Genomic DNA, 13122 nt, shown 5'->3' with positions numbered 1-13122 from the left:
GATTCTTTTAATTACCGACAATTCGTGCCCCCGTGCGCTTCTGCCTAGAAGTAATAAAATGTAAAAAGAGAAAATCGCTGAGGCTTCCTGCTGAGTAAGACGTGGTAGGGCGTCTAAATTAGACCTTGTAGTTTGTTGTAGTGACGAGATAATTTTTGGACTTGAGTAGAAGTGATACGTTTAATTACTAACAGTCCAAAAACTGACAATTCGTGCCCCAGTGCTCTTCTGCTGCATATGATTAGAAGTACTAAAATGTAAAAAGAGAAAATTATTCAGCCTCCCTTATGAGTAAGACGTGGTAGTGCGTTCCATTGGGACCTTGCAGTTTGTTGTAGTTACAGGATAACTTTTGGACTTGGGTAGAAGTGATATGTTTAATTACTAACAGTCCAAAAACTGACCATTCGTGATTCCGCTGCATCTGACTAGAAGTAATAAAATGTAAAAAGAGAAAATCATTGAGGCTCCCTTATGAGTAAGACGTGGTAGTGCGTTCCAATGGGACCATGCAGTTTGTTGTTGTTACAGGATAATTTTTGGACTTGGGTAGAAGTGATATGTTTAATTACTAACAGTCCAAAAACTGACCATTCGTGTTCTGCTGCATCTGACTAGAAGTAATGAAATGTAAAAAGGGAAATTCGCTGAGGCTCCCTGCTGAGTAAGACATGGTAGGCTGTCTTAATGGGACCTTGCAGTTTGTTGTAGCCATGGGTTAATTTTTGGACTTGGGTAGAAGTGATATGTTTAATTACTAACAGTCCAAAAACTGACAACTCTTGTTCTGCTGAATTTGATTAGAAGTAATAAAATGTAAAAAGAGAAATTCGCTGATGCTCCCTGCTGAGTAAGACGTGGTAGGGCGTTTCATTGGGACTTTGCGGTTTGTTGTAGCCATGGGATAATTTTTGGACTTGGGTAGAAGTGATATGTTTAATTACTAACAGTCCAAAAACTGACCATTCGTGTTCTGCTGCATCTGACTAGAAGTAATGAAATGTAAAAAGAGAAATTCGCTGATGCTCCCTGCTGAGTAAGATGTGGTAGGGCGTTTCATTGGGACCTTGCGGTTTGTTGTAGCCATGAGATAATTTTTGGACTTGGGTAGAAGTGATATGTTTAATTACTAACAGTCCAAAAACTGACCATTCTGTTCTGCTGCATCTGACTAGAAGTAATGAAATGTAAAAAAGGGAAATTCACAGAGGCTCCCTGCTGAGTAAGACATGGTAGTGCGTTCCAATGGGACCTTGCGGTTTGTTGTAGCCATGAGATAATTTTTGGACTTTGGTAGAAGTGATACGTTTAATTACTGACAGTCCAAAAACCACAATTTGTGTCTTCGTGCACTGTTGCTTTATCTGACTATAACTAATAAAATGTAGAAAGAGAAAACAACCACTCGGCTGTTGGCAATCGGGAATAAGTACTGAGGATATCACCACGGTTGACGTGTCGAACAATGCAAAAAAAAAAAAGACACTTGGGACCAAAAATAATTAAAAAAAAAGTCTAAAAATAAACAAAAGAGGGAGACGACACCGAGAAAAAATTGCTATTCTGTCCATACTTAGCAGAGCGGTGTGCGGCTAACAACAGCGTTATCAGCGCCCGGCAGGATGTCACCTACTTGTGGAAATTTGTTTACAGCCGGGGAGATTTGGCGACGAGAAGTGGCAGCTTATGACAGCGCGCCATTGTTATCAGCACATTACACCGCACCGTCGCTGCAATCAGCTAATTGGGAACGTGACGAAGCCTCGTACCTGGGAAATAACACACAAGAAGGAGTTAAAGGAGGACCCCGGGGAGGACTGTGCACCGCACCGGTGCTACGAGGCATAATGCACCTTTTTTTGTTTCTATTACTTTTACAGTAATTGCTGTTATTATTGCATTACAATGGATGTTTGGGGGACGTGCGGCCTTTCTTTATAGCGTTTACCCTCCTCGATTAATCAATAATGTATTTTGATAAATAGGGCTTTTACTTTTGTGGGCAGTTCTTGAAAGAATGGGATTTGGAGCAAGATTTATAAATTGGGTGAAGCTGCTATATGACTCCCCAGTGGCAAGGGTTAGAGTGAATGGGCGGGTTTCCAGTACATTTCCTCTGAAAAGGGGTACAAGACAGAGGTGCACGCTCCCCCCTTGCTATTTGCAACTGCAATAGAGCCATTGGCGGCTATCATACGGACGTCACGGGAGGTTGAGGGATTTCGATGCGGGACTGTGGAACAGAAGGTATCTTTATATGCCGACGATTTGCTTTTATACCTGGACAGGGTGCGCTCCTCAATCATTCCAGCGATAGAGATCATCCGGGAATTTGGACGAAGATCTGGTTTAAGGATTAATTGGTCGAAGCCAGCCTTGATGCCGATAGATCGTCTCCCGACAGATTTTTCTGATCTCCAGATACCAGTCCCTGTAGTTCGAAAATTTAAATATTTGGGGGTACTAGTTAGCCCGAATCCAAATGAATACCGGACTCCAAACCTGGACCCCTTACTGGCGCAATTTAGACTGAAGATAAATACCTGGTGCCGACTCCCCCTATCAAACATAGGTAGAACAAACCTAATTAAAATGGTACTGATGCCACAGTTGTTGTATCTGATACATAACTCCCCAGTATGGATAAATCGGGAATTCTTTACCAAGATAGACACCATGTTTCGCAAGCTCACATGAGGAAAAAAACATTCTAGGATCCGTCTAGAGGTGCTGCAGAGAGGAAAGAAGGAAGGGGGGGTTGGCGGTTCCGAATCCATATTTATATTATATCGCTTCCCAACTGCAACACTTCAGAGGATGGGGAAGGGAGGGGGCATACGACGTAAGTGGTGGGTTGATAAAGGAAGGTTCAGACTGGAAGTACCCGATGAGCCGGTTGGAGGTGAGGCGGTGGCATGGGAAAACAGTGAGGCATCCAACGCTAGATATGATTTTTAAGGTGTGGGATAGGGGCAAATCTCTCAAAGGTTGATGGGCCTATGGGGTATTGGCCACTATGGCGGAATCCGGATCTGCAAGAAGTACAGAAGTTGGTTGGCTTTAGGGGATGGGAAGATAGAGGGATGTGCTTGGTGTCCCAAGTTATGCAGGGCAATGTTCTTAAAAGCTTCGAACAATTACGAACGGAGTATTGTCTTCCACATTCCTTTTTCTACCAATATCTGCAGTTGCGACACGCACTAGAGAAGCAGGGGAGATTGGGCTCCGTGACGGTGACACACAACTCCACGCTGTATGCCTTAGCTATATCTGAATCCTCTAGAGGCCTCTAGATCTATATAAAAGACTGTTGTCCTCCCATTTGAATAGATTTCCGTTAGCGGTTAAGACTAAGTGGGAGACAGACCTAGGTCCCATAACAGATGATCAGTGGTCAGATATATTGGAGCAGATTCCCAAAATGGCAGTCTCAGAGAGCCAGAGGCTTTCTCAGCTGTTTCTTATTCATAGGGTATACAGAAAACCTAGGTTTCTGTTCAAGATTGGACTTAGGGGTACTTTGCACGCTGCGACATCGCAAGCCGATGCTGCGATGCCGAGCGCGATAGTCCTCGCCCCCGTCGCAGCTGCGATATCCTTGTGATAGCTGCCGTAGCGAACATTATCGCTACGGCAGCTTCACATGGACTCACCCGCCCTGCGACGTCGCTCTGGCCGGCGACCTGCCTCCTTATTATGGGGGCGGGTCGTACGGCGTCACTGCGACGTCACACGGCAGGCGGCCAATAGGAGCGGAGGGGCGGAGATGAGCGGGATGTAAACATCCCGCCCACCTCCTTCCTTCCGCATATCCTACGGAAGCCACGGTGACGCCGGTAGGAGATGTTCCTCGCTCCTGCGACTTCACACACAGCAATGTGCGCTGCCGCAGGAGCGAGGAACAACATCGGACCGTCGCGTCAGCGTCATTATGGATTACGCCGACGCTGCACCGATGATACGATTATGACGCTTTTGCGCTCGTTAATCGTATCATCCAGCCTTTACACACTACGATGTCGCATGCGAAGCCGGAAGGGCGTCACTTTCAATTTGACCCCACCGACATCGCACCTGCGATGTCGCAACGTGCAGAGCCCGCCTTAGGCTAAATGCGCAATGTGTTAGATGTGGAGAAGAGGGGGCTCACTTGATGCATGTAATGTGGGAATGTGGACACATAGGCCAATTTTGGAAGCAAACCTTGGGACTCATAGAACAGGTGTATAATATCAGGATTCATCCCTCACCCCAACTTTGTTTGGTGAACCTGTGGAGTGGATCCGGATTCCCCGGTGGCCCTGGGTATATCTCGCATCCTATACCAAGCGAGAAAGTTACTAGCGTATCACTGGCTTGATCCCTCGCCTCCGACTATAGTAGAGCTCAAAAATAAATTGAATAATTTACTTCGACTGGAGAGAGGAGTATATCTGAAGAGGAGGGCACTGGGCAAATTCTATAAGATCTGGCGGCCCTGGATGGATGTTCCTGGTCTTCCCTCCAATGCGCTAATACAGGATAGCATACTGGATAATTTGTTATGTTTGCAATAGGGGGGCACCACTGAAGTACTGGGAGCTTGGAAATTTCATATGGTATCGGAGCCTCTGGGGGGGCATTGAGAAGAGCAACAGAAATAATTTTGGTGTACCGAAAAGAGAGGGAGGGTTAGGCTACTTTCACACTTGCGTTCAGCGGAGTCCGTCACTATGGAGAATAGCGCAGTCCGTTAACGCACTGCGCTATTCTCCATAGACTTGTATGGATGACGCACTGTAACGCAAGTGTCAGCGTTGCATCCGCCGGACGACGCAGCGTCGTTATTTTGACGCTGCGTCGGGCGGAAGGAACGCAGCATGTAACGTTTTTTTGAGCAGCGGAATCCTTTGGATTTCACTGCGCATGCTCTCTCTGGCTCCCTCCACCCGTAACCAGGGTACACATCGGGTAACCAAGGACACTTCCCCGCTCGGCTCCGCCCCCTCCCCCTCCCCGCACTCCGTATGTATACACACACACAATCGCAAGCACACACACACACACACACTCACTCACCTGTCCCCCAGTGATGCAGTCCCCGCGGCACTGACGTCCTCAGCCATGGCCCTGCTCGGCTCCACCCACCGCACTCCGCCCCCCGCACACATTGTCGGCGACCGAACGATCAGCTGATCACCCGGTGGCCGGCTACTGTGACTGATCGGCTGATCACCCGGCGGGCGGCTACTGTGAGTGATCGGCTGATCACCCGGCGGGCGGCTACTGTGAGTGATCGGCTGATCACCCGGCGGGTGGCTACTGTGAGTGATCGGCTGATCACCCGGCGGCCGGCTACTGTGAGTGATCGGCTGATAAGCTGGCGGGCGGCTACTGTGAGTGATCGGCTGATAAGCTGGCGGGCGGCTACTGTGAGTGATCGGCTGATCACCCGGCGGGCGGCTACTGTGAGTGATCGGCTGATCACCCGGTGGCAGGCTACTGTGAGTGATCGGCTGATCACCCGGCGGCCGGCTACTGTGAGTTATCAGCTGATCGTTCACAATAGTCTGCTGACGGTAAAACTAAAAAAAAAACGAATTGCGTTGTTTTGCAGCATCCGTTGCATCCGTTGTGCCACTATATGCAACACATCCGTTGCATCTGTCACACAACGCAATGCAACGGATACCGTTCAACACAAGTGTGAAACTAGCCTTAGATGTGATTGGGCGGAAAATGTTGTGGAGTCACATGGTTGGAGAATGAGTGTTGAGCGGGACAAACATAGTAGGAAAAACAACTTTTATCCTTAATGACTTTTTGTTATTCTAAAGAAGTCAAAAAATCAAAATACTATCATAAATGTGTATGAGGAGTAATTGTATAGCTCTGCATAATACGATGACGTTCCACCTACTATGATAATGTACATTTATGTTATGCAATGATCATTTCTCTGTCCTGTAACTTTGTATCAGTGTTTAATAAAAAAAGATCGGATTTAAAACAAAAAAAAAATGTAAGGGATGAACTATATATATATATATATATATATATATATATATATATATATATATATATATATATATTTATTCAACCTTTACATTTTTTTGTATATATATATTTATACGTATATATATATATACGTGTATATACATGTGTGTATATATATATATATATATATTTTTTTTTTTATTTATTTTTTGCCTAAAATACAAAGGATATGTGTCATCTATGGCTTTTAGAGATCATTTCATCTTCAACTTAAATGTTCCCAATAACAGTAATTTTGACCAGGGGTGCCCAAACATTTACATGCCACTATATTATATCACACAAAGGTAGTTATGAATGCCTAAGCTGATACATCCTGTGTACGTCTCTATTCACTGCCAGCAATCAGGGATCTTGAAAAGAAAAGAAAAAGTCAAAGAGGCTGCAAAGCAAATTTAACCTAATTTTGTTAAAAAATGGATAAATCCTTCAAGAATATGTGAAGTCGCTCAACGTTTTTGTGGATTTTACAATATAATACAATGTTAGAAGTGGTGAAATGTTTGATGTCTTGCAAAAAAAAAAAATGTAATTTTGCATCTTACTTGCTAGAACAACCTCTTTATTAGTCGTAGGGCCCCGTTGGCTTATTACCAGTAGATAATTCCTCCAGGAACACAATTTCCATCTTTCATCTAAGTTTTTGCCTAAGCAATGTTAGCTTAATGTGAATGAACCATTACCCAGGGAAAACGGAAAAAAAAAAAAATGGTTGCCTCCCATCAATCTGCAGCGATGTCTTTAGGGATCCCGTCTTCCAAAGCTCTCGGATCAGGTAAGTGGAGGAGTCACCGGGGATTAATTTCACTTATAAACCTCCTTCTCTCTCCCAAAAGCCACGAGTTACACGAGGAGCAGGGTATTAGCTGCAAGATCCACGAGCGCAGGAAGCCGCGAGCTTTGTAAAGATTTACAGAATTAAAACCGCCATCGACTGAGAAATCTGAAAACGCGACTCCCTCGGCCGGAGACCGGCTGCAAGGAGCAATTAGACGCTGCCGGAGTATTAAAATTCAGTCCAATACCAGGAATGCAAATGTGATAAGGTGCAAGCTACAGATCAATCTACATACATTAATGTTTATCAGGTTGATGTAAAAAATTGTGAAAAATACGGAAGAAAAAAAGGATTTAATAGTTTTAAGAATATTAGAACAATTCAAGCAAAAAAAAAGAAGTTAAATTCCATTAGTCCTGCATCTGCTCCGGCTGTCAGAAAGCAGAATTTATTATCTAGTTTTCTTACTGCTGAAAATCCTACTTTTTCAAGCGGGGTCATTCCGAAAAGGAGATGTCCCATCAGTTCGTACTAAAATAGTGTAAATTATAAACATCCTGACCACAAAGGTTCAGTTTTCCTCCAGCACTGCAGGAAAAAATTAAAGGGATATTCTCAAGTTATTTAAACTATGAAAATTAGCAAGTTTGCAATTGACTTGCTTTTTCTATCTGTTGTAATTCTGCTGCTGTGACAGTTTTTATCTTACATAGTGTAGAGCTCTTTTCCCCAAGGGTTATTTTCATGGTAAACTATGAAAATTAGCAAGTTTGCAATTCACTTGCTTTTTCTATCTGTTGTCATTCTTCTGCTGCGACAATTTTTATCTTACATAGTGGAAAGCTTGTTTCCCAAGGGACATTTTCATATTATTTAAATTATGAAAATAAGCAAATTTACAATTGACTTGCTTTTTCTATCTGTTGTCATTCTTCTGCTGTGACAGTTTTTTATCTTACATAGTGTAGAGCTTGTTTCCCAAGGGATACTCTCATGCTATTTAAACTATGAAAATAAGAAAGTTTGCAATTGACTTGCTTTTTCTATCTATCTGTTGTCATTCTTGCACTGCAACAGTTTTTATCTTACATAATGTAAAGTTTTTTCTCCAAGGGATATTTTCATGTTATGTAAACTATGAAAATAAGCAAGTTTTCAATGGACTTGCTTTTTCTATCTGTTGTCATTCTTCTGCTGCAACAATTTAACAACTAGTCCCCACGCTCATTAGCATACGTTAAAAGATCTTTAGAAATACTTTTTCAAAAGATCTTTTTATCTTTGCTACTAGATACAGGGACAGTTAAGCAGGGATTAGCAAAATGCACCTAGAACATCTCGTGGGTCTGGGTTCATATTGGACCTGACAGGTTCCCTTTAACGCCAAACATCCTAGTCACATTTCTCCAGAATACTAATTTATATACAGCAGTGTAGCAACGGTGTTCCTGGACCATTCACCCGCCTCCTACAGGGACACTCACTCACTGCCGCGGCCGGCCTGCACCATGCTGCCTGACTTCCCTGTGATCCTCCATGTGGGTGTTCTCTGCTTCCTCCTCCCAGGGCCTGTGCACGGCGCAAAGGTCCTCCAGGAGTGCTCGTAGGGCGTGCATGCACACCACTGTGTAAGTGCTAGCGCATCATTTCCTGGAAGTCCCTATCGCTGAGAGGCCCTGGGTGCTTAAGACACCCTCCGACTAGGGGAGGTGCCTGATCAACGCAGTTAGTTAGTTAGTAGTTTGTTCCCTAGCCAGTTAGTTGACAGGTGCCCTTGTCAGCTGTGCGTCCTCATGTCAGTGTACAGTGTCCTTTGCCTGTTTTCCCGGCCCGGTCGGTACCCCTGTGTTCATTCACCCTGGCCGTGCTATCTGCCTCAGCTGGTGGTCCCTACTATACTAGTGGCTGTGTCCGTCCATCCTGGACGTTTCATCTGCTTCAGCCTTCAAGTTGGTCCCTGCTGCTCTAGAGACTCTGCCTCTTTGTACCCGTGTCCACCGCTGCCATGGGGGTCAGCTGTCACAGTCCTGATCTTTGCGCTGTCGTCTGCCTCAAAGTGGGCGCTTAGTCAAGTCCTTCCCTGTGGTTCAGGGGGTCCACTCCTGCTCGCCGCCTTTCCATCTCCAGTAGCAAGCGTTACAAGCAGTTAGCTGCTCCCCTCCCTCCCCGCTCCAGAGATATCATCAGTCTTGTAAAATCATCAACCCCACCCCCACAGCAGGCCGCCAAGCATCGGCAGCTTCCAGAGCAGTTCTCCTAATCAAGGCTCTCACTTTCCTGAGCTGAGTGCTTGTGTAAATGCTCTATTCTCTTTATACGGAAATACAAAACTAGAAAAAAAGAAGCGCTGATAGGGTATTACCAGATGACAGGAGTAATATATAAAAAATATACACTCACCTACTGTGGTTGTGAAAGTCATAACCACTGTTTAAGCATGAGATAATGGCGTCTGCCGCAGCCCCAAGTGGATGAGCATTCAAACAGGAGAAGAGAAGGGGTTAACGCCGCGCATCAGTCAAATGACGATGTAGAGTTGTTGATAAATCGATATCTTTTTTTATTTCATAGGTCTACGCGTTTCGAGGTAGAAAACTCTTCCTCAGGACCAGAATATCAACAAAGCATGTCCTGAAGAAGAGGTTTCTACCTCGAAACACGTAGACCTATGAAATAAAAAAAGATATCAATTTGTCAACAACTCTACATCTTCATTTTGCTGATGCGCGGCGTTAACCCCTTCTCTTCTCCTGTTTGTATACGGAAATACAGTGAGAGCAGTGTACACTCCAAAACAAACCACTGATAGCTGAATATGTTATTGTAGAGGTATAAAGCTCAGCACGAGTTCTTCTAATGCTACTCCACTCGAGGAGGAGTGCCCGCCGCCACCAAAAATCAGGAAATAAGGAGACATGCCCCTTAAAGTATTACATATGCCCTTTGAAACCATTTAGCTGCTCTTGGCTCAAACTAAATGACGACGGTCACAAATGTGGGCCCCCACTAAAAATCTGGAGTATCCTAATAAAAGTTTTCAAAAACGTAAGAACTGTCACAATAAAATGATCAAAATATTTGTGCTGATCAAAAATAAATAAGGAACAAATAACATAAAAATCAGGACGGAAGGTGAAAAAGCAAAAAAAGAAAAGAAAAAGGTTCGGACGACCAAAATTCACAAAACAACACAAATTATTTTATATTTTAGATCCACCGACCTTTGTTATTGATCGTCTTGGAGGAAACCTCTAAAGTTTCGAGGGGCTCTGTTCCAATGTTCTCCAGCTTAATCCGAAGCTTCTGGGTCTCTCCATTGAAAAGCTGAACAGACACATGGGTGGATACGTCGTCGTTGGACGGCTGCAGGGAGTGCGCCGATCTGGAATGACACAAGGCACAGTCACGTTCCTGCCGCTCAATCTGCTCCTCTTTATTACACTCCATGCTGCCCGTCACTCCAGCCATCAGTGTCCCCTCAGCCGTCAGTGTCCTCTATCAGTCATCATCAGTGTCCTCTATCAGACGTCAGTGTCCTCTATCAGACGTCAGTGTCCTCTATCAGACGTCAGTGTCCCCTAGCAGCCGTCAGTGTCCTCTATCAGCCATCAGTTTCCTCTATCAGCTATCAGTGTCCTTTATCAGCCATCAGTGTCCTCTATCAGCCATCAGTGTCCTCTATCAGCCATCAGTGTCCTCTATCAGCCATCAGTGTCCTCTATCAGCCATCAGTTTCCTCTATCAGCCAGTTTCCTCTATCAGACGTCAGTGTCCTCTATCAGACGTCAGTGTCCTCTATCAGACGTCAGTGTCCTCTATCAGACGTCAGTGTCCCCTAGCAGCCGTCAGTGTCCTCTATCAGACGTCAGTGTCCTCTATCAGCCATCAATGTCCTCTATCAGCCATCAGTTTCCTCTATCAGCCAGTTTCCTCTATCAGCCATCAGTGTCCTTTATCAGCCATCAGTGTCCTTTATCAGCCATCAGTGTCCTTTATCAGCCATCAGTTTCCTCTATCAGACGTCAGTGTCCTCTATCAGCCATCAATGTCCTCTATCAGCCATCAATGTCCTCTATCAGCCATCAATGTCCTCTATCAGCCATCAATGTCCTCTATCAGCCATCAATGTCCTCTATCAGCCATCAATGTCCTCTATCAGCCATCAATGTCCTCTATCAGCCATCAATGTCCTCTATCAGCCATCAATGTCCTCTATCAGCCATCAATGTCCTCTATCAGCCATCAATGTCCTCTATCAGCCATCAATGTCCTCTATCAGCCATCAGTTTCCTCTATCAGCCATCAGTTTCCTCTATCAGCCATCAGTTTCCTCTATCAGCCATCAGTTTCCTCTATCAGCCATTAATGTCCTCTATCAGCCATCAGTTTCCTCCATCAGCCATCAGTGTCCTCCATCAGCCATCAGTTTCCTCCATCAGCCGTCAATGTCCTCTATCAGCCGTCAGTGTCCGCTATCAGCCGTCAGTGTCCTCTATCAGCCGTCAGTGTCCTCTATCAGCCGTCAGTGTCTTCTATCAGCCGTCAGTGTCCTCTATCAGCCGTCAGTGTCTTCTATCAGCCGTCAGTGTCCTCTATCAGCCAGTTTCCTCTATCAGACGTCAGTTTCCTCTATCAGCCATCAGTGTCCTCTATCAGCCATCAGTGTCCTCTATCAGCCATCAGTGTCCTCTATCAGCCATCAGTGTCCTCTATCAGCCATCAGTGTCCTCTATCAGCCATCAGTGTCCTCTATCAGCCATCAGTGTCCTCTATCAGCCATCAGTGTCCTCTATCAGCCAGTTTCCTCTATCAGCCATCAGTGTCCTCTATCAGCCATCAGTGTCCTCTATCAGCCATCAATGTCCTCTATCAGCCATGAATGTCCTCTATCAGCCATCAGTGTCTTCTATCACCCATCAATGTCCTCTATCAGCCATCAATGTCCTCTATCAGCCATCAATGTCCTCTATCAGCCATCAATGTCCTCTATCAGCCATCAATGTCCTCTATCAGCCATCAGTTTCCTCCATCAGTTTCCTCCATCAGCCGTCAATGTCCTCTATCAGCCGTCAGTGTCCTCTATCAGCCATCCTCAACGAGATGACCACTCCTTCAATACACATAACTGCTATACAAGAGACTGCACACACATTGCTGTACAGACTTGTTTCCGATGTCTCCTACCCAAAAAAAAGCATGAGAACTTAGCAGAAGAAGTTCATTTGAAAAATTTGAAAACAAAGTATCCGAGTAATACATCTCAGGAAAAGTGATGGGGTTGGGGGCGGCATAAAAAAACAAAAAAAAAAAACAAACAAAATGGAATTTAAGCCTGTGTTCACATTTTGCATTTTTGCTGCATTTTTTCTGTGTTTTTATGTAAATTAAAAGCTTTTTCCAGGAGAAGCGATGAGATTCCGGAAATCTCCTGCACACAATTGTTTTTTTTTTTCCTGACTGAAATGGAAAACTGCCACATTTTTATTTTTTTTTTTTATAAAAGTCAAGTTTTTCAGTATCATTTTCACCACTGAAAGCAATGAGAAAGTGCAGGAACTCAATCACTGAGGTTTTTCCAGTATTTTTGCAGCTTTTGTGGTGAATAAGGAATTGTTCACAAATTACTTTTTTGTTGCTTTTTTTCCAGCAGGAAAAACCTGCTCTCTCGACTGTAAAAAAAAAGTTGCTTCCAAAAAGCAGGTTTTGCCGTGTTCTTTTTGCTGTGTTTTTGGAGTACAGGTTTAGTTTCATTCACCACATTCTGCAGCCAAAATGCAGCAAAAAACGCATTGCATGGGGGGAAAACGCAGAAAAACGCAGGAAAGAATTGATATGTCCATTTTTTTTTTTAATTTTTTTTAAGCTCAAAAGCGCAGCTTAAAAAAAAAGTTGTGTGCGGACAGCAAAAATGAAACCTCATAGACTTTGCTGGGGAAGCAATGTCATGCAGTTTTGAGGCCAAAAACGCACCCGAAAAACGCGCAAAAACACCGCGAAAAAAGCCCTGTGTGAACTTACCCTTAATTTGCAGAAAATTCAAGCAAAAAAAAAACGCAACATCTGAACATAGCCTAAAACTAACTATATTAAACATGCTCTGTAGACAAATGAGAAAGCAAAAACACAGCCGCATAACACAACAAAAAACGTAGCAAAAATGCAGCAAAATCTGCTTTTTACAAGAAGGTTTTTCATTGCCAAGAGAGCAGGTTTTTGCTGCAAAAACAAAAAACGCAACGTGTGACTATAGGCTTAAAAAGATTTTCTGGAAGTTGCAAATTGGTCATCAGGCGTATAACACGGGCAGG

The 13122-nt window shown here is 44.2% G+C and overlaps 1 protein-coding gene across 1 annotated transcript in view; it reads right to left on the bottom strand.

Moving 5' to 3' along the window:
• Positions 1–13122, bottom strand: part of TRAPPC9 (trafficking protein particle complex subunit 9) — a 707343-nt gene that overhangs the window by 571286 nt on the left and 122935 nt on the right. The window contains exon 15 of the mRNA XM_075352837.1: positions 10036–10196. Within this exon, the coding sequence (XP_075208952.1) occupies positions 10036–10196 (161 nt within the window). The remainder of the gene's footprint in view (positions 1–10035; positions 10197–13122) is intronic.

Source organism: Anomaloglossus baeobatrachus, chromosome 6 (genome assembly GCF_048569485.1).
Source record: "Anomaloglossus baeobatrachus isolate aAnoBae1 chromosome 6, aAnoBae1.hap1, whole genome shotgun sequence".
NCBI lineage: Eukaryota > Metazoa > Chordata > Amphibia > Anura > Aromobatidae > Anomaloglossus > Anomaloglossus baeobatrachus.
This window is presented reverse-complemented; position numbering and strand designations above follow the sequence as displayed.